Source organism: Narcine bancroftii, chromosome 7 (assembly GCF_036971445.1).
Source record: "Narcine bancroftii isolate sNarBan1 chromosome 7, sNarBan1.hap1, whole genome shotgun sequence".
Classification (NCBI taxonomy): Eukaryota; Metazoa; Chordata; class Chondrichthyes; order Torpediniformes; family Narcinidae; genus Narcine; species Narcine bancroftii.
In genome coordinates, this window is record NC_091475.1 from 13,151,147 (window position 1) to 13,172,597 (window position 21,451).

Consider the following 21,451-nt stretch of genomic DNA (forward strand, 5'->3'; position numbering starts at 1 on the left):
TAAACTTCCTGCACTCCTCCTAACAGTTGGCTGGAGTGTAAAGTATTCAAAAATGGGGATCAAGAGAGAGCAATTCAACTGTAAAAATATGTACTGTATGTTGTTGGGATTTGTGAAGAGGATTTTCTAAAACCAGATTTGATTTCATTGAAATCAACAATGGGCTGAATGGAAAACTTTAAAGCTTCCTGTATTTTAAAGGCAGATGAAATTTTGGAAAACTAACTTGTACAGTCTTTAGTGCAGGGACTGTCAGCCATGTTAACTGGTGGAGTCTCTTGTGAGTCAGGCTAAAGGTAATGATCTCATGAGTCTTTGTCGAAATTGGCTGAGCCTCATCATTAATTATTTCTTACTGATTTCAGTCCAATAATTGAATGGTAATTCTAGTGTGGGTCAAAAAATGGCTGAGATAGGGGTTGAAAAGAATACATTACGGATTCTAGAGTTCATTTTCTTGCAACACTTGCATATGATGGTGAATGTATCATAGATACGCTCCAAGATGGTGGGCGTATCAGAAATGGGAGAAATTAGTCTGTTGTATGAGCAAAACAGAGAGCACAAATTATGCACGGCTTCTTAAACATTGTTTATTGCCTTCACTGGAACTGCATTTGGCCATGAAATCAACACGCTTTGATGTCCATTAAGGTGTGAGGCCGGGGCCACATTTTTAGGGAGCCATATCACCAGATTAAATCATAATACGCGGATTTGATCCCTGGTTGCTGGCATTGTAACAGCTTTGCGCTAACTGCTACGTTAACTGTGCTGTCCATTTCTGGACCACTTTTTTGTTAGGCTTTTGGACTTAAATGGCACCCGTCTAGTTTATATAGCTTTCCCAGTCAAAGTGGTTCAGTATAACAGCTGAGAAAGCATCTTGTGAGATTATCCCAACAGCGAGAGGGATCAACAGTACAGTATTCATGGGAAGTGCTCGAACAAGGGCTCAGGCCCGAAACAGCCAGCGGACGCTGAGACCTGCTGAGCTTGTCCAGTATTTCAGTGTTTTTAACTACAATCACAGTGTTGGAAGACTTCTCATGAGAGCCTTGTTATGCAAATAAATCCTAAATGTAACGACATGATGCATTGTGCGTGTCTTATTTAAAATTCCACAGATTCCATAACAATTCTTGACTTGAAAGGTAACAAATGAACCCATAAGGCACGAAAAGAGGCATATAGGAAAAATTGAAATTAGATTCAAAATTGGTATGGTTATAGGAGACAAAGGGCAATTGGAAGGCTATAACCAGTGGAGTAAGATAGGGATCAATGCTGGAGCCCTTGCTGGTTGTAATACAAAATGATTTGGATATTGTGGTGAAACCACTATTGTACTTATTTGTATATGTAAATGACATGACTTTTTCTGTTTGGCCCTGCTCTCACTGGCCAGCTTGTGACTTCTCCCCTTTCTGCCCCATAAAGGCTGTCATGCCACAAGCCTGCCCCCCCCCCCACCCACCCAGTTCAAGTGAGCAACACAAGGGACGCTGTCCATCTCTTGCTAATAAAAGTCTTCAGTTCTGATGACATCAGTCTTTTGTGCAATTTATCACCCATCAGATATGAATGACAAAGGTGTAATTTGTGGAGTCACATCTGGTTTTTCGACTGCAGACATGTAATGGCACAATCCAGGAATTCTGCCGCTGCACAGGCAGTCTAAAAAAGGGAATGTGCAGGAATTTGGAGTCAATTCCTGCACCATGACTTATCCTTCAGGACCCCTACAACTCATATCAGAAAAATTCGTTGTCAGTCATCCACTCTACTGCACGTCCAACCACTGAGACTTGCAGTCTAAAAAGGCGCCCAGTGTGAACGGCCATACGGGCAGTAATTACGATAATTATTTCTGCAATTTTCCAAAAATTGCAGGTTAAAAACTATAACAGATAACAAGCAGTGGTGTGCTTGTCTATGAGGATACTCAGGATACACCATGGTCCCCCATATTTTTATTCAGGCACTTGTCTATCTTTTGTTGTACCTAAGTCATTCGGGGCTTCGGGAGCTCGGAGGGGCAGGTGAATGGCCAGAATCGGGTGGTAAGTCTATGTTCGAGGCTTCAGGGTGGGCGGCCAGAGCCTGAGCGAGATCCAGCGATCGGGGTGTTGGATGCTTAGATGGGCGGGCGACAGGGGCAAAAATAGATGGTCAACTTTTACACGGCATTGCTAATTACACGCATATTTCCGTGAGCCACACATTTTATGCCAAAGAGCCACATGTGGCTTGTGAGCCACAGTTTGTCCACCCCTGCTATAGACACTGCGCGGCCTGCTGAGTTTCTCCTGTACTTTTGTGTATTGCACTGCAATCACAACGCCTGTTTAACATGATGATATTAATCAGTTGACAAAATGGTGAGGTGAATCACTGTGGGAGAACTAATAATGGCAGGATGCACGCAATGAAAGGCAGAGCCCTCGGGAATATTAAGGATAACCAAAACCTTGGTGTACATCTAAGGATCCCAGAATGTGGCAGCCCAGGTAGATAAGGTTGAAATTAGAAATGCAGGGAGATTAGGACACAGTTGGAATAGCATTTGCATTCTAGTGGATCATTACAGAAAGGCATGATTGCACTGGAGCGTATGCAGAGATTTACCAGGAGACTGCCTGGGATTGAGTGGCTCCACTATGAAGGTTAATTTTCCTTGGAGTAGAAGAATCCAAGGGGAGTACACAAAAGTGCTGGAGAAACGACTGCACTAGGCCCCACATCTGCTGATGTTCTTGTTTAGCAGAAGCTGAGAGGAGACCTGATGGCAGGATTCAAAAATTATAAGGGGCCTCAAGAGGTTAGATGGTAGGAAACCTTTCTACAACAAATGTGTCTAAAATAGAGGGCATTAGGAGTAAGAGATTTATTGGCGATCAGAGGACATTTTTCAGCAAAAGTTAGTTCTTGATAATTAGCGTGGACATGAATGAGCAGGTAATTACTGTGCCTTTAATATGTAGGTTGACAATACTGAGCTGAAAGACCAGCCTTACCTTTCTGAATGGCAGAGCATGTCTCAGGGGCTACTAAATTGCTTGGATTTCCTTGTATTCCTTATGTTGATCATGCATAGAAATTGCATCACTGAATGTTTTAATTGGTGTTTTGTTCTTTAGAGCTTTGTAACATTTTCAGATAGAGATTACAGTTCTGGTGTTCAATGAGATTCTGAGTGAGATGCAGATGACATACAGAAACTAAGAGAAGGCTCCAAACATCCTTTCTCAATTTGGTTTCATTATAATTTGCATTCCTTTAATGCAATGACAGGTAAAATGGATTTAAAATTGCCTTGTAAATATCAGCAATATCTCAATGGTTTTGTCAGCAAACAGAATTCAGAGCATGACCTTCATTTAAAAACAAATGGATTTAATTTTCTCATCTATGTTCTGGTTGTGGGTGCAACCAGAGTTTATAAGCCACCTCTTATTTTCCCCTGTTGACTTGAACCACTGCAGTCCTCATCCTGCCAGAGCCCTATGTCATTGGGTGGGGTGTTCCAGTGCTTAGACAATAATTAAGCAGCTTTAAGTTTCCACATAATCATTGTGTGTGTCTTGGAGAGGCATCTGTAGATGTGTGTCCTCATGCGCAGGTTCAAGGAAAAATAGCTGCCTGGTCTGTGCTGTCTCACCACTGTGGAGTTGGTCACTTTGAGAGGAGAAACACAATAGATGTTCAAATATTTTACACTTTTCACATAATAAATAAATGTTGGAATAAATACGCAATAATTTAATTTTAGATTCATGTACTCTATTCACCACCTTGAATTGCAACAAACAATGTCGTGCACAGAAGGAGGACTCATTAATCAAATTAAGAATAGTATCCTAATCCTCATTCGAGAGTGACAAATTCATTCCTGATTTTAACAAGCGAATCTTAAGTCCAACAAAGTATTGTAGATAATTGAAATTAAGCTTCTGTGAGAGAGCTGTAAATCAAAAAACAAATCCAGAATATTTGTCTCAAAACTATATGGACAAACAGAGACCTTGGAATGAACAAAATGTTTGACTTGCAAGTATCTAAAAAAATTAATGTTTGATAAATTAAATGTTGCCACCAATTGTTCAAAGGAGGTAAAATTATCTCAAATAAAATGATCTTTCAAACACTTAATACCTAGTCTATCCCATTCCTTAAAACCTATATCTAACAAAGAATGTTGAAAAAGATAGTTAGATATAATAGGGCTGGCAAGGGAAAGACTCTGAATCCCAAAAACCTCTCTACATTGTGCCCATCTTCTCAACCTGTGTCTCATTATCACATTGTCAATGAATTTATAAAACGAAAAGGGTAGAAAAGACCTAAAATTGTCAACATAGATGAATTTTTTGACAAGTTCAATTCCATTTCTACCCAAGAAGGGTGGTCAATTAATTTATCAAAATGTAACAAAAGAAACAAATAACGTATATTGATCACAAATAATAAAATCTAAAATTTGGAAGCGACCATTCCTTTTAGTCTTTTGAAGATGAGCTTTACTTAAATGAAGGAATAAACAAATCTAGTAAATCAAAGAAAAAAGTAGGAATGAAAATTGGTAGAGATTACAAAAAATTAGGTAAAATATTCATTTTAATCAAATTGATAAATCCATTCATAGTAATAGATAAAGGTGACCATCCTGATAACACTTCGACCTGCTTAAATAACATAGAAAAAAATTTCCTTAACTAAGTTTTTATAACTCCTGGTAATAGTAATTCCAAGATAAATAAATGTATCTTTCACTATCTTAAAATGGAAATTAGAATATCCTGATGAAGAGGACAATAATTAGCTTTTATGGGGATTTCATTTAAAGCCAGAGAACTTACTGATATGGCCAAATAAGGTTAATATATTTGGTATAGAAATCTCAGGCTTGGCTTCACCCCAACAGCATGAACACTGAACTCCAATTTCAAATAACCCATGCTTTCTCTGATCCTTTCTCCTCCCTCCTCGTCCACCCACATCCTCTCTTCTTTCTAATTAGGTTATTCATCAGTGTATGAGTTGGGATTTTGTCACCCGAGAGATTTGGATCTGTGTTGGCTCCATGCAGATGCTCAAATAAACCACTGAACAGGGTTTGAATTAATTCCAGCAAGCTGCAGAGGGTAATTAAACTCCCACAACAATAATCAAGAGTTGCAAACCCGGGGTAAATGTCCCTTCCCCAGCTTGAGTGAGGGAGGACACAACCTGGTGGAACCATTTTGGTTATCAGAGCGTAACTTCATTGTTCCAGTGGACCATGGAAGCAAAACCCCTGCTAGTGTTAATTTTTACAAGATGAACCTATCGACTAGTGCTATCAAGAAAGAGACCAATAGCTTCCCAGTGAGAACAGTGAGTTAATCGTGGTCTGGCTATCGGCAATGAATGATGAACTTCGGATTCGCAAAACAGCCTCTTTACTTGAAATCGAGTCGAAATTGGAGTCAGAAAAAGATGACATAAAGCTGATTGTTCTGAAGTCCAGTCTGAGTTCTATTTAGCTCTATTGAAATCAATATCAGGAAGGACTCCATCGACAAATGCAAATTGCATTAAGCAAGAGAGATAACATACGTGCTGGCATTACTGCAGTAGAAGTATTGATCAACCACACCATCAGTTAGGTTCTCATTCCACTTTACTTTGTGTTAAGATATATCACCCATTCAAGTTTACAGTCAAGAGCGTCAAGATCAAGATTATTTTATTGTCATGTAATAAAGACAGTGCAATATTACACAGAATTTGCTTTCAACAAATTTACCATTGGCAGAAACTGTCTGACGTGCCTTTTACAGTCAGAGAAAGAAAAGCAAAAGAGATCCCCCCCCTCCCCCCAGAGTCACTGAGTGTCCGTGGATTCACCTCCAGTGCCTACGGCCACTCTGAGCCCAGTCCAAACCATTAGCAACCCGAGCTCCAGATCCGAACCTCCTACACGGTCAGGAAATCTTCAGCGCCCTCGGTACCCTCTTGCATCCCGGTTCCAACTCTTGAAACCTCTTCTTGAGCCAGTCTCCAGCTGTATACCGCTTGGTGCGAACCCCTTGATGGCAGTTGCCAGCAGCCCACTGACCAAAGAAGAGGGATATGTTAAAACTCAAATCTATTTTACCATTTTACGCTGAAAAACACTTTTACTCAAATAATGAGTGATTGTCTAATTAAACCTTATGCGGTTTCATTTCACACAGAACTGTGCCAGAATCAATTGGTCCAATAGCAATTTTCTGCAGTATCAAGGTAGCATTTTTATTTACAATTTATTTGATTTTGCAGCTGTTGTAACAACTCTGAAATGTTATTGTGATATTGAAAGAAAATGGTTCAAAGGTGCATTAGAAAATCTTCATTGACAAATTGAAGTAATGCTCTTGGTCTTGTCATGTACCAAAGGAATCACTCACTCACTTTTATTTCATTTTGTTTTATTCAAATATTATGATTAGACTCAGGATTCATAATCAACAAGGCTCATTTGATGGAGGAAAGTTTATTCTTTGTTCCTGTAGTATAATTTTCCTCAAGTCCCTTGTCTATAAATATCTTTAGATGCAACACTGATGAGAAACGAGTGTGAGTGTGTGTGTGTGTGTGTGTGTGTGTGTGTGTGTGTGTGTGTGTGTGTGTGTGTATGCACGCGTGCACAAGGTGCTTGGAGAATATATGTGTGTATATAAAATATGTGTGTGCAAATATGTATAAATGTATTGCGCGCAATGTGCGTGGGCATATATGTATGTTCTGTGTATGTGTGTTGTATAAAATATGTGTGTGTGGGAGTGTAATGTACGTGTATATGTGCGTGTGTGCGCGTGTGCCTTTGTGTGTATGCGCGCGAGCACAAGGTGCGTGGGGAATATATGTGTGTATGTAAAATATCTGTGTCTGTGTGTGTAAGTATGTATAAATGTGTGTATGAGTGTGCATGTGTGTGTGTGTTGCACACAATCTGCGTGGATGTATATATATGTTCTGTGTATGTGTGTTGTATAAAATATGTGTATGTGTGTGTGGGTGTGTAATATGTGTGCATGTGTGTGTGTGTGTGTGTGAGTGGGTGTGTGGGTGTGTGGGTGTGTGTGCGCATGTGTGTGTATGTGTATGTGCGCGTGCACAAGGTGCATGGGGAATATATGTGTATATATTAAATTTGTGTGTGTTTGTGTGTGTATATGTGTCTATGAACTATACAAGGATACAAGAAGGGAGGAAGTTGTAGGTTTAGTAGATGCCAAGGTTTTAACTGTCAACAGCGCAGACGGCCGCAACGGCGTTCCAGCAGTGTAAGGAATAATGCCTTGTATGTTACTGGAGTGGCACTCTTTCCAGGAATCAGGATCTATAGAGGAATACGCTCCCGACTTCTGCCCTGTAGATATAACAAATGCTGAGGTGAGTCACTCACCACTGATTACGCAACCTCTGGCCTGCTCTTTGTTGGCAGTTCATTGATGTGGCTGTTCTGGTTGTGCTTTTGGTCAGTGCTGAGCCCCAAGATGTTGATGCTGGGAGCCTCAGCCGAGGTGATATCGTGTATCTACAATAGGTGATTACTCTTTCTGGAGATGTCCACTCCTTAGCACTTGCATGGCGTGAAGTTTGCTTGCCACAGGTCAGCGCGTTGCTGAATGTTTTCCAGGACTAAGGCAATCAGGTGTGAACTGCTTCATTTTAGGGGGATTTGCAAATAAAATTAAACATTGTGGTTTAATATCTTTGAAATTTTTTTTTTAACAGGCCTTGTGCCCACACCGCCCAATTACACCCAATTAATCTACAAACCCCATATGTTTTGAAGGGTGGGAAGGATCCAGAGCACCCGGGGAAACCCACGCAGACATGGGGAGAGCAACACAGACAACATCAGATTTGAATCCTGGTTGGCTACTGCTGAATCAGGCTTGCACTAACCACAACACTAACCTGACGTCCAAGAAATTAATATTACTTATTTTAGTAAAATAGTGTAATTATTTACTTTAATAGTTTTTAGATGATCTTGGATGTCAGGAATATATTTTAAAAAACCATTAAAATGCATAAAAACTTTGACAGGAGGCATAAACTTTTTCTCGGCTTTGGAGACTGGTGATCCTATCAAGGATATTCCATTGGCCAGACACCCAAGGGCCATTCATCAGTCAGACCATGCCACCTGTCTTGAGAGTGTAGAGGACCAATGGTGGGGAAGGCTGGCATTCATTTCAAGAGGAATAAAATACAGGAGCAGGATTGTGTTGTTGAGGATTTTTTATAAGGCCCTGGTGAGAACGCATGGAATATTGTGAGCAGTTTTGGGCTCCTCATTTAAGAAAGGGCATGCCAACATTGGAGAGGGCTCAGAGGAGATTCACAAAGGTGATTCCAGATATTAAAGGGTTATCATATGAGGAGCGTTTTTTTATGAGGAGCCTGTACTGGTTGGAATTTAGGAGAATGAGGGGGGTATCTCAGGGAAGCATTTCAAAGTTGAAAGGCATGGGTGGAATAGATGTAGAAAGGATGTTTTCCATGGTGGAAGAGTCTAGGACAAGAGGGCACAACTACAGGATTGATGGGCATCCACTTAGAACAGAGATGCAGACAAATATCTTTAGCCAAAGGGTGGAATTTGTTCAAAGAGGTGGTTGTGGAGGCCAATTCACTGGGTGTATTCAAGGGAGAGATTGGTAGGTTCTTGATTAGCCAGAGCATCAAAGTTGGGAGGTAGGGCTGAGTGGAAATATGGATCAACTTGTGACTGCAAGGCAGGGTAGACTCAATGGGCTGAATGGCCTTATTGTCTTAAAATATGAATGGACCCAATCAGCCATAGGTTGGATATCTGAAAAAATACAGGCCACGTTGAAACTACCAAGGGCCTTGATTTCCTTTGATCGCAAGATTAACAAGTGAAGAGTCAAGGAACCATTTGGCGGTAGGGGAAAGAATTGCTGACATTTCAGGCCGAAACTGAGCAGAGGAAACGTTGACAGTTCCTCTTCCTCACTGATCCTGATTGTTGCTTTGCTTCGTTACTTTGTTTTCTCTTGTGCCTTGCTCACATCCAAGGGTGGAGACAAAATTGAAAATAAATGCCTCGCTGCTGCAGAACCTGTTGTTCTGAGAACGTTCCAGGAGTGCTGCTCTGATCAGTGTGCCATGCTTTAAGGGTACAACAGCTCACTGCTCGTGCTGCGAGATTAGCGTCCAGAAGGCTGGATTATTAAAAAACCATCAGTGGCAGCTGGAGAATTTAAATTCATTTCAATGAAACTGGGCATTGAGGCAGTGGGCATAAAATTGTTGGGTGTTATGAAAGCCCATCTGATTCACTCTCTGTTTGGGAAGGTGATCTCTTAACCTAGTCTGGTCATGTGTTAAAAACACAGAAATGCTGGAGGAACTCAGCAGGTACTGCAGCGTCCTCTGGTTGCTGTGGGACCTGCTCTCCTCCAGCATTTTCGATGTTCTTATTCCAGTCAGACTTCCATGTTTCACTCCAATAATGTGCTGCTCAGTAAAATGGTCTAACGTAATAGTTAGCGGGTCAGAAATTCCCCACTCTCCACACATTCAATGAATGAATGGACAAAAGATTTGCACCAGCTAGTGTCAATGAGCCTTGTGAAAGTTGGTATGTCAGCAGACTGAAGTGAAAACAAATCGCGTCACCTGAAATATAAAGTTCGTCATGCAAAATAAAAGGCCTTAATTCATCAAAATGGAGACTGGAATCTGAAGCAAAGCAACGATCAGGATCAGTGAGGAAGAGGAACTGTCAACGTTTCCTCTGCTCAGAGTTTCGGCCTGAAATGTCAGCAATTCTTTCCCCTACCGCCAGATGGTTCCTTGACTCTTCACTTGTTGATCTTGCGATCAAAGGAAATCAAGGCCCTTGGTAGTTTCAACGTGGCTTGTATTTTGTCAGATATTCAATCTATGGGGTTGTTTTTGCTGACTGTCTTGTTTTAACATTCATTTTCAAGTCTTCCCTTGGCTGTTTTTTGTACTGGTGGTATACAGCACAGTCAGAAGACAAACAAAATTAGTCAATGGAAAATCAAATAACCAGGACATAGAAACCCAGTGACAAAAATTGAATGTTACCAGAGATTGAATCATTGACTGATCTCGACAAATATGGACAAACGATCTCCGAGTCTGCGTTCAGTCTCTGTGATGTAGCGATGACCGCAATAGGGGCACTGGATGCAGTAGATGACCCCTACAGATTCACAAATGAAATATTGCTTTGCTTTGAAGGACTGTTTGGGGCCCTGAATGCTGGTGGGGGAGAAACTCCAAGTAGCTGATGACAAAAGGCAAAGGAGGAAAAACCCAACACCCAACCCCAACCAACCAATTTTTCCCCTGCAACCGTTGCAACCGTGTCTGCCTGTCCCGCATCGGACTTGTCAGCCACAAACGAGCCTGCAGCTGACGTGGACATTTACCCCCTCCATAAATCTTCGTCCGCGAAGCCAAGCCAAAGAAGAATGTTTAATAAGAGTTCAAACACACAGATATCCCAACAGATGCCGTAGTTGGCTTTTCCAGGTCTCCATAGGCTTCAGAAATAGTTTCGTGGCCTATTCCATTCTAATTAGCCATTGCTCAAGCCCTGAATTACCCCAGTCATTGACAATGTTAAATCTTCTGTGACGTCCTTCCTCACTCCAGTTGGGTAACAGCCTTTGGTTAAGTTTTCTGCCTCCAGCCTACTCTCACAGTAATCAGCTTTCAGCCTTCATATCTTCACTCTCAAGTTCTGCTCCATAGTTCCCATCCAAATTGCTGCACACCGCCCCACCCCGCACCACCCTCTCTTCAGCTCCTGAAAATGACCTCTTATTCGCACTTGGGCATTGCTACCACAAGAAAGTCAAAGAGAATACAGCTGAGTTAAGGGGAAATAAGGCTAAATTCATGAGGCAGAATAAATTAAGTGGGGTTAGACACTGTCTGGTGTGAGGAGGATCAAGTGTGGTGGCATGAGGACAAATTGGAATAAATGAAATGTTTCACTCTCGTGAATTGTCGCATCGTCTCCCCGCTTTTTCCATCCTTCTAAGTGTCTGCTTTGAAAGCAATTCAAGATATTCCACTGTAAGAAAAATTGCTGCTCTAGGCAATATTGGCCTGGATTTTCTCGAGAGGGTCCCACCAATTGCTCTCACTCGCGGTATTCTCTATCTCCCCAGTCTGGAAGAGCAGTCTCATCCCGACCTGATAGTCCAGGAGCTGAGGGCCAATGTCAGCACGGCCTCAAACATGCTTGTAGAGTGATGTTAGCAGACCAGAACATCTGCCCACAAAATTACCCTGGGCTCCCTTAACAGCAGAGGAAGCCTCTCCATCTGTTAAATCTGTAGGTTTTTTATGTCTCTTAAGGTCTCTGTTGGAAACATTTAAAACGATAAAAATAAAATAAGCAATTTAAAAGCACTAAAATTATTGATTCATTTAATAAATGAAATCAACTAAAACCACTTACAACTTCTAAACATTTATAATCATTAAATGAAACACGAATTATTCAAAATTATTACCTCTCTTTGGTCATTTAATCTTTCTTCCCTTCCAAGTTATTTATCCCATTCCCTTTGATCTTTTTTTCTTTGTTATATATTGGCAAGATAAGGATCCCATTGGATAATGTAGATGCAGACAGACAGAGTGAAACAAGTAAGTCTGCAAACACTGCGATTTTACCCAGACTTAAATACAACAGGTAGTACAATAATAAAACAAAAGGGCAGGGTCTCGTGTTACAGTAAGTCAAGAGTCCAGGATACGGTGTTACAAAGTGTGAGGTATAAAGTACAGTTAAAGCAGTGCTGGGCCGTCATCTTGTACCAATGAGAGATCCATTTAAAAGTCTGAGAGCAGCAGGAATGAAACTGTCCTTGAATTTGGAGGGGCGTATTTTCAAGTCTGCAATACACAGACTTGCTTGAGAAACTCAACAGGTCCTGCAGCATCCATAGCAGGTGAAGAAACGTACATAACTCTTTCCCTATCCCTTCCTCCAGCTCCGCATTCACAGAGCTACCCCCTTCCCCTGATCAATTCCCATGGTGGTTAAGTTATACAACTTAACATACTCTAGGTATCGATTATTAGTTTAAATTCCACTATAATTAAACAAGTCTCGTTCAAACGCATCTAGTTCAAAGATGCCTTTTTCAAGAAGTTAATCTGACATTCTTGTCTGGTCTACAGGTAGCTCTAGATCCATTAATCCTCGGCCCTGTCTGAAATAGCTTAGCTTTTGAAGAAGGATGGGAGGTGATTTAATCGAGATCTCCAAGATTATGAGAGGCATATAATCATATAACAATTACAGTACGGAAACAGGCCATCTCAGCCCCTCGAGTCCACACCAATTTAAGTGAACTCCACTATTCCCACCTACCTGCTCCCTCTCCATAACCGACCAGTCCCCTCACATCCACGTACTCATCCAGCCCTCTCTTAAATGACATAGATAGGGTGGATGGCCAGTGCCTTTTTCCCAGGACAGGAGTACCAAATACCAGAGAACATCTGCACAAGGCGAGGGGAGGCAAGTTTAGGGGAGACGACAGGGTTAAGTTGTTTTTACACAGAGGTCTGGAAAGTGCCTGGGTGATGGTGGAAGGTGACACGATAGGGGCATTTAAAAAGCCTGTTAACAGGCACAGGAATGCAAGAAAAGTGAAGGGTTTTGTGTATGAGGTCGGGAGGGTTTTGCTTGTTTGAGTAGGTTACGTCGGTCAGCACAACATCATGGCTGAAGAGCCTGTGCTGTTCTATGTACTTGCGAGTACATTCAGGAATGCACAATAGATGATCACTTGTCATGTGAATGGATGAACAAAAGCAGTCCCCCTCCCCGCTCAGCAGGGAGTTGTTCCCATGAATTTGTTCAGACACCCATTTCTAATCTTTTCAGCACCTCTCCGCCAATAGAACTGCAGCCTTACGGAGCCAGAAAACAGGATTCAGATTTCAGATTTATTGTCAGAGTAAGTACATGGCATCACATACAGCCCTGAGATTCTTTTTACTGCGGGCGATGCAGAATTACCATTTCTTCTTCTTCTTTGGCTTGGCTTCGCGGACGAAGATTTATGGAGGGGGTAAAAAGTCCACGTCAGCTGCAGGCTCGTTTGTGGCTGACCAGTCCGATGCGGGACAGGCAGACACGATTGCAGCGGTTGCAAGGGAAAATTGGTTGGTTGGGGTTGGGTGTTGGGTTTTTCCTCCTTTGCCTTTTGTCAGTGAGGTGGGCTCTGCGGTCTTCTTCAAAGGAGGCTGCTGCCCGCCAAACTGTGAGGCGCCAAGATGCACGGTTTGAGGCGTTATCAGCCCACTGGCGGTGGTCAATGTGGCAGGCACCAAGAGATTTCTTTAGGCAGTCCTTGTACCTTTTCTTTGGTGCACCTCTGTCACGGTGGCCAGTGGAGAGCTCGCCATATAATACGATCTTGGGAAGGCGATGGTCCTCCATTCTGGAGACGTGACCCATCCAGCGCAGCTGGATCTTCAGCAGCGTGGACTCGATGCTGTCGACCTCTGCCATCTCGAGTACCTCGACGTTAGGGGTGTGAGCGCTCCAATGGATGTTGAGGATGGAGCGGAGACAACGCTGGTGGAAGCGTTCTAGGAGCCGTAGGTGGTGCCGGTAGAGGACCCATGATTCGGAGCCGAACAGGAGTGTGGGTATGACAACGGCTCTGTATACGCTTATCTTTGTGAGGTTTTTCAGTTGGTTGTTTTTCCAGACTCTTTTGTGTAGTCTTCCAAAGGCGCTATTTGCCTTGGCGAGTCTGTTGTCTATCTCATTGTCGATCCTTGCATCTGATGAAATGGTGCAGCCGAGATAGGTAAACTGGTTGACCGTTTTGAGTTTTGTGTGCCCGATGGAGATGTGGGGGGGCTGGTAGTCATGGTGGGGAGCTGGCTGATGGAGGACCTCAGTTTTCTTCAGGCTGACTTCCAGGCCAAACATTTTGGCAGTTTCCGCAAAGCAGGACGTCAAGCGCTGAAGAGCTGGCTCTGAATGGGCAACTAAAGCGGCATCATCTGCAAAGAGTAGTTCACGGACAAGTTTCTCTTGTGTCTTGGTGTGAGCTTGCAGGCGCCTCAGATTGAAGAGACTGCCATCCGTGCGGTACCGGATGTAAACAGCGTCTTCATTGTTGGGGTCTTTCATGGCTTGGTTCAGCATCATGCTGAAGAAGATTGAAAAGAGGGTTGGTGCGAGAACACAGCCTTGCTTCACGCCATTGTTAATGGAGAAGGGTTCAGAGAGCTCATTGCTGTATCTGACCCGACCTTGTTGGTTTTCGTGCAGTTGGATAATCATGTTGAGGAACTTTGGGGGACATCCGATGCGCTCTAGTATTTTCCAAAGCCCTTTCCTGCTCACGGTGTCGAAGGCTTTGGTGAGGTCAACAAAGGTGATGTAGAGTCCTTTGTTTTGTTCTCTACACTTTTCTTGGAGCTGTCTGAGGGCAAAGACCATGTCAGTGGTTCCTCTGTTAGCGCGAAAGCCGCACTGTGATTCTGGGAGAATATTCTCAGCGACACTAGGTATTATTCTATTTAGTAGAATCCTAGCGAAGATTTTGCCTGCAATGGAGAGCAACGTGATTCCCCTGTAGTTTGAGCAGTCTGATTTCTCGCCTTTGTTTTTGTACAGGGTGATGATGGTGGCATCACGAATTACCATTTAATGGTTGTGTAAAAACACATGTAAACATATCAAGAAATGTAACCAGACTCTGCAATACAGAGAGAAAAAAAATAATTGAAGGGCACAAGTCAAAGTCCTTAAATGTGTCTCTGATTGAGTTTGGTGTTGAGGAGTCTGATAGTGGAGGGGGAGCAGCTGTTCCTGAACCTGGTTGTGCGGGTCTTGCGCCACCTACACCTCTTTCCTGATGGTAGCAGCAAGACCAGAGGGTGTGCTGGGTGGTGTGGATCCTTAATGATTGCTGCTGCTCCCCAATGGCCGCATTCCCTGGGTTTGATCCCAGCTTCAGGTGTGGAGTTTGCATGTTCCCCCTATAATCATGTGGCATTTCCAAAAGCAACCTTAAAGAAGGGAAAATGATAATGGGGAATGACGAATCACAAGGATTGGCAGCAATAAAAGGGAAAATGTAAGGAACTATTATAAAGGAAACGGCCACGGGCACTTGAATTATATGGAATCTTTTATTGTTAAGGGTACTGTGAAAAGCTTTATTTTGCACGCTTTCCAGGCAAGTTTACCCAGACTTAAATACAACAGGTAGTACAATAATAAAACAAAAGGGCAGGGTCTAGTGTTACAGTAAGTCAAGAGTCCAGGATACGGTGTTACAAAGTGTGAGGTATAAAGTACAGTTAAAGCAGTGCTGGGCCGTCATCTTGTACCAATGAGAGATCCATTTAAAAGTCTGAGAGCAGCAGGAATGAAACTGTCCTTGAATTTGGAGGTGCGTATTTTCAAGCTCATGATCTTCCGCCTGATGGAAGGGGAGAAGAGGTCAGGGTGATCTTATAATATGTTGGCAACTTCCCCAAGTGATAGATTTCTGGAAGGGAAATCATATATGACAAATCCATTAGAGATGGTGTTGCAATTAGGGCAGCACAGCTGGTGTAGTGATCGCAATGCTGTTACAGCGCTAGCAATCGGGACTGGGGTTCGATTCCCATGCTGTCTGTAAGGAGTTTGTATATTCTCCCCGTGTCTATGTGAGTTTTCCCCAGGGACTCCGGTTTCCTCCCACTGTTGACAATATATTGAGGGGTGTTGCTCAGTTGGGTGTAATTGGGTGGCAGGGGCTCGAGGGATGCACCAAAGTAGTTATTGATGTAGTGGAGAAAGAGTTGAGTGGCCGTGCATGTTATAGGCTTGTAGTATGGATTTCCCCACATAGTCAACAAAAAGGCAGGCATAGCCTGAGCCCATGCGGTTACCCATGGTTACCTCTTTAACCTGGAGGAAGGGCAATGAGTCAAAGGAGAAATTATTGAGGGCGAGGACAAGTTCTGCCAGCCAGAGAAGGGTAGTGGTGGTGGCGAGGGACTGGTTCGGTCTATTGTCCAGAAAGAAACAAAGGGCTTTGAGGTCTTCATTATGGTAGATGGAGATGTACAGGGATTAGATGCCCATAGTAAATATGGGGTGATCAAGTTCGGGAACAGGAAGTTGTTGAAGTGATGGAGGGCATGTGAAGTAGGTGGGGAGGGATTGGACCGGGAGGACAAAACAGAGACAAGGTAAGCGGAGTCCAATTGGTAGGGCAGGAGCATGCAGACATGATGGGTCTGCTGGGACAATTGGGTTTGGGAAACAATAAGGTTGGAGGTCGTGCCAGTGAGGTGACCAGAAGCGATGGGTTCAGAGATGGTGCAAGATACAGTGGTTTGATGAGTTTTGGTGGGGTCCTGTTGGAGGGGTAAGTAAGAGGAGGTGTCTGAGAGTTTTCATCTGGCTTCAGTGTAGGAAGGGTCCAAGGGAGGGAGGGGAGGGCTGGGAAAGTCAGAGGGTGGAAAGAGAAAGATTGGATTTAGACTGGGAGATCATTTTCTTGAATACCTGTCTGCCACAATCGGGTGGATCTCCCAGTGGCCACACATTTCAATTCCCCATCACTTTCCTTTGCTAACATGTCCATCCATGGTCTCATGCACTGCCAGACTGGGACCACCCGCTACTTGGAGTTTCTCCCCCACCAGCATTCAGGGCCCCAAACAGTCCTTCAAAGTAAAGCAATATTTCATTTGTGAATCAGCAGGGGTCATCTACTGCATCCAGTGCTCCTATTGCGGTCATCTCTACATCACAGAGACTGAACGCAGACTGGGAGATCGCTTTGTTGAGCACCTTGGCTCTGTCTGTCGCAATAGCGTGGATCTCCCAGTGGCCACCCAGTTCAATTCCTTATCCCATTCCCTTGCTGGCATGTCAGTCCGCGGTCTCATGCACTGCCAGACTGAGGTCACCCACAAAGTGGAAGAACAAAACCTCATCTTCCGACTAGGCACCCCCCCCAAACCAGATGGCATTAATATTAACGTCTCTGGCTTTCATTAACTCCCCCAACTTCTTCCCACGTCGTCTTCCTCCAGCTCTGTCTCTCTCCCTTTTTCCTGTCTCCTTTTGCACAGACATGATCGATTCTTACCTTGTCCCTTATCATATCCAACTAACACCTTTTGTTGGTCTGGATTCCTCCCCCATTGTCTGAATTCTGAGACTTCCTGCTTCTGGCTTATTCTGCTTATTCTTTGATGAAGTGGCTCATGCCCGAAACATCAGCAATACATCTTGGCTTTTTTTCACGTGCAAAAGACCAGCTGAGTTCCTGCAATCACACCGCCTGCAGACTTTCATGTTTCACTCTTGTTAATAAGCTCTTATGTTCCTATGGAAAGGCAACTAGTGTGGTTGGATTTATTGCAGGGTATTCAATACAAGCACGGTTGCTGGAATTATATAGGGACTGCTCCCAGAATATGGTATCTTAGTCTGGTATGGTATCAAGGATTACAACTAAAATCTACCAAATTGATTCCCGTAATGTCCTAGGAGGAGATATTGGCCCTCCATTCTCTTGAGTTTAGAAGATGAGAACTAGACTTATTGAAACATGAAAAAGTTATTGTGGGTCTTAAAGAGCCAATGCTAGATTAATAATTCCCCTGGTTAGAATGTCTAGAATTAAGGATCATTGTCTCAAAGTAAATAGTTGAATATTCAGAACAGAGATGAGAAAAAATTACCCAAGAGGATAGTGAGTAGTGTTTATTAGACAGCAATGTTGGAAAATTCTGTGAAAAATTAACATAAATTGACATAATGACTCACCTTGTGGTTGTTTACACTGCATGTCTGTGCATGTTAGTCCGGTGTTTTTTTACGTGGAGCAAGGTGACCTGAGTCATCAGCTGGACACCAAATTTATGAGGTGAGTTTTGCGGTGCGATCTAGACTGCCAGCTTCCCCCGAAAAGTAGTAGGGGTCCTGCAGGACAAATCGTGGTGCAGGAATTGACTCAACATCCCTGCACTTTCCTTTTTAGACTGCCCACGGAACGGCAAATTTCATTGATCGTGCCGTTACATGCTTGCAATCTAAAAACCCTAATTCTTTAGAATTCCTACCTAAGATCATGATGGGGTGTCCAGTTGCTTAGTCAACAGAAAAGTCAGTGATTGAAGGAATTATTAAGTTTGTGTGCCAAAGTAGAATGATTTTCTTGAATGGCACAGCAAGTGCCAGGAGTCAAATGACTCAATTCTTTCTTCTCTTATTGTTGCCATGGATCGGCCTATTACACACGCTACATATAATGCTCACTGTTGAACTCAACCTTCCTAAACCTTGCAACTTTTCTCCTTGTCCCTTTCAAACAACATTGAACTCAACCACATAATGATCACCATGAAACCAATGAGACTTGGATCATTAGTCATTACTGAATCTAATTTGAACACTCACAGCTGACATTAAATCGGAAGAGAAAACAAATAGTGCATTTCATTCTATTTGAGTGTTGCAATGATTGCTTCGTTCATACGTTTCTGGATATGTGATAGAATTTAATCACGGAGACAGGATTTCAATTTAATTTTACACATGGAAGATATGTTGAACTTCAAAGAACATAAAAATGTCTGGAACAGGACATTCTCTTCACAGAAAACAGGAAGATTTATTAACATGAGTGAAACACAAAAGTCTGCAGACACCGTGATTAAGGTATCACCTCGATGAATGGCTCAAGCCTGAAATGTTGGTTATCTTTGCTCTATAAAGTACACTGGTTGACCTGCTGAGTTCCTACGGCCTTGTGTTTTTATTCTGATTCATTGACATGACCTCAATTGCTTATAAAATAATAGGGTGAGGCTTTGTGCATTGGGGTTAGCAGTTTTGAACAGGTTTTCATCTGTTGAAAAATCAGTGAATGGCTAACTTCATCCATGCGTTGCCAAACCACGGGTCCAAGATGTACTAAGTGACAATTGGAGCCACACCTATCAATGCACTGTGTCATTGGACCCACAAGTAGTCCAGCAATGGCACTGGGTTTCCTCATCATGGCTCATAGGAATCTCCTCCTTGATCGTACCTCAGCTCAGGCCTGACACAGGATCCTCTAGGGAATATGAAGCCAAAGGGGAAGAATATAATTTACTGAATGAATTTACTTTTAGGATTTTAATATGACCACATTATTATGATTAACTTTTTCATAAAAATACTGTGGGTAACAACTTATATGCAATGCCCAAGAGATTTAAAATCTGTCCAGTTAATTTTCAGCTTCAACATGGGGACAAAACATTGTCCCTGATTCTGGGCAGGGGGGGCGGGGTGAGAATATTTTAAATGGAAGATATATTGAAACAAAATGAGCCAAGGTGCACAGAACGAATTATTCTCTTGGTCTCCTTACAGTAAAGTTTCCAAAGCATGACAGGAATTATCATGAGGGAAGCATCGAGATCAGTAACTTTTTGGGTTGGGCTGAAATTGCAGCGTTCGTGTACAGTAGGAATACACTAACAAAGTGTTCACATTGATGCATTCTCTGATTCATTTAATGCTATATATGAATAGAAGGTGTATTCATGGAGCCAAAAGTTTGATGGGTCTCAAAATCAACTAAATTTCATTTTTAATTTAGACGTACAGCCCTTCCGGCCCTTGATCCCCAGCTGCCCAAACACACCATTTAAACCCCATATATTTTTGGAGAGTGAGAGGAAACCGAAGCACGTGGAGGAAACCTACGTAGTCGCAGGGTCAAACTCCTTATAGAGTACTCTATAATAGGCGCTGTAATAGCCTTGCGCTAACCGTGCCGCCCACTAAATGCTAGTTACCTGGTGCAAACACCTGGCTAATCATGGTTTTAACTGAGGTAAGGCCTTGGGCGGAGATTACTTGCCTCCAAATACCACAGTTATCTTGGACAAGGCGTGATTCCAGCTGTGGGAGTGCTTTCCTCTGGATGTTGGGCAGTAAGTCTCAGTTCACCTCATGAATTCATCACTTTGGTCCGAGCTGTGATATGGTTGGTCCTTCTGGCAAGATTGCTCCTGGGCTCGGTAAATGGGTTATTGTTGAGCAAGTGTTACATAATAATCAGCTGTCCATGATTGTGTGGTGATTAGGCATTAATTAGCCAGTTAAGAATTGTCATGTTATTTATGATCAGGATATTCCTCCGCATTTTTCCACTTCGTTGGGTAAGATGTTTAATTATTGTACTGGAACAATTTGGGTAGAGCACAATTAATTCGGAACACATGTTCGAGGACTGCAGCTGGGATGCTGCCTGGTCTTGCAGCCTTTGCTGTACCCAGTGTCTTCAGCGGTTTCGTGGCATCACACAGAGTGAATTGAGCGGTCTGGAGATTGGCTCCTGTGACAATGGATAGAGGAGGAAGATGAGATAGAGCATCTTCCCTGTACTTCCGGCTGACTGTGGAGCTCTGCATAGGTTAACAGCCTAGTCACTAGCCCCTTTCGCCTTGGTGAACCACTAAATTGGTGGTTCAACGAATCACTTTAAAATACCGGTCCACTAACTTTTAAAGGTGTATTGGTGTTCCCATACCCAACCATGATCCAGCCGGTCAGCACCCTCTCCAGCACACCTCTGTCAAAATTTGCCAGAGTTTCAAGCCCCCGCAAATTCCCGAGGAAGTAGAGGTGCTGACGTGCTTTCTTCATGATGCCATCGGTATGTTGGGTCCAGGATAAATCCTCCAAGATAGTGACTCCCATGAACTTAAATTTGCTCACCCTCTCCATCTCTGATCCCTCAGTATTACCTCTAGCTTTCCCTTCCTGAAGTCAACAATCAGCTCCTGAGTTTTGGTGACATTGAGTGCAAGGCTAATGCTGGTGCACCATTCAGCAATTTTAAAATCTCCCTCTTGTATACTGACTCATCACCTTTCTTCATACAAACCATTACGGTTGTATAGTGAGCAAAGTTTTAGATAGTGTTATTGTCGTACTGAGCCACACAGTCGTAGGTGTAAGGGACAAAGTTAATAAAGGAGCAAAGAAACTGGACTGCAATATGACCAGGCAATGAAGGTAGTTGAAGTGAGATTTGAAGAGTATGAGCAACTTAGAAAGGGAGGGTGCCTAGATCAGCTGTCCTTCCCCTTCCAATACCACTAAATAATGACTGCGAGGGAGAGTTTCTACTGAGCTGACTTCATTGGGACGCCGCCTGATTTCAGATCAAACCCCTTCTCTGTGAAAACAGCTACTGTGAACTATTGAGGTAACAGCATAAAAATCACAAAGCTCCTGTTGTCCAGCTTTACAGCGGCCCTGGCCCCGGGTTGTAATGGGGCTGCTTTGCTGCTCAGTAATTTCTATCAGGCCTAGAAGGTTAAAATATTTGCTGTCCTCGCCAATACATAAACATGCTGG

At 42.9% G+C, this 21,451-nt stretch overlaps 1 protein-coding gene across 8 annotated transcripts in view; it reads right to left on the minus strand.

Moving 5' to 3' along the window:
* LOC138738523 (immunoglobulin superfamily member 5-like) overlaps positions 1-21,451 on the minus strand; it is a 166,342-nt gene that overhangs the window by 11,945 nt on the left and 132,946 nt on the right. The window contains exon 10 of one of the 8 annotated variants that reach the window (XM_069888878.1): positions 5,665-6,095. The exons of 3 other annotated variants lie outside the window; for them this stretch is intronic. In XM_069888878.1, coding sequence (XP_069744979.1) covers positions 5,967-6,095 — 129 coding nt within the window. In that variant the 3' untranslated portion in view covers positions 5,665-5,966. Of the gene's footprint in view, positions 1-5,664; positions 6,096-15,194; positions 15,576-19,109; positions 20,424-21,451 lie in introns of those variants that run through there. 4 more of the 8 variants (XM_069888880.1, XM_069888881.1, XM_069888883.1 and 1 more) reach the window with 4 other exon arrangements.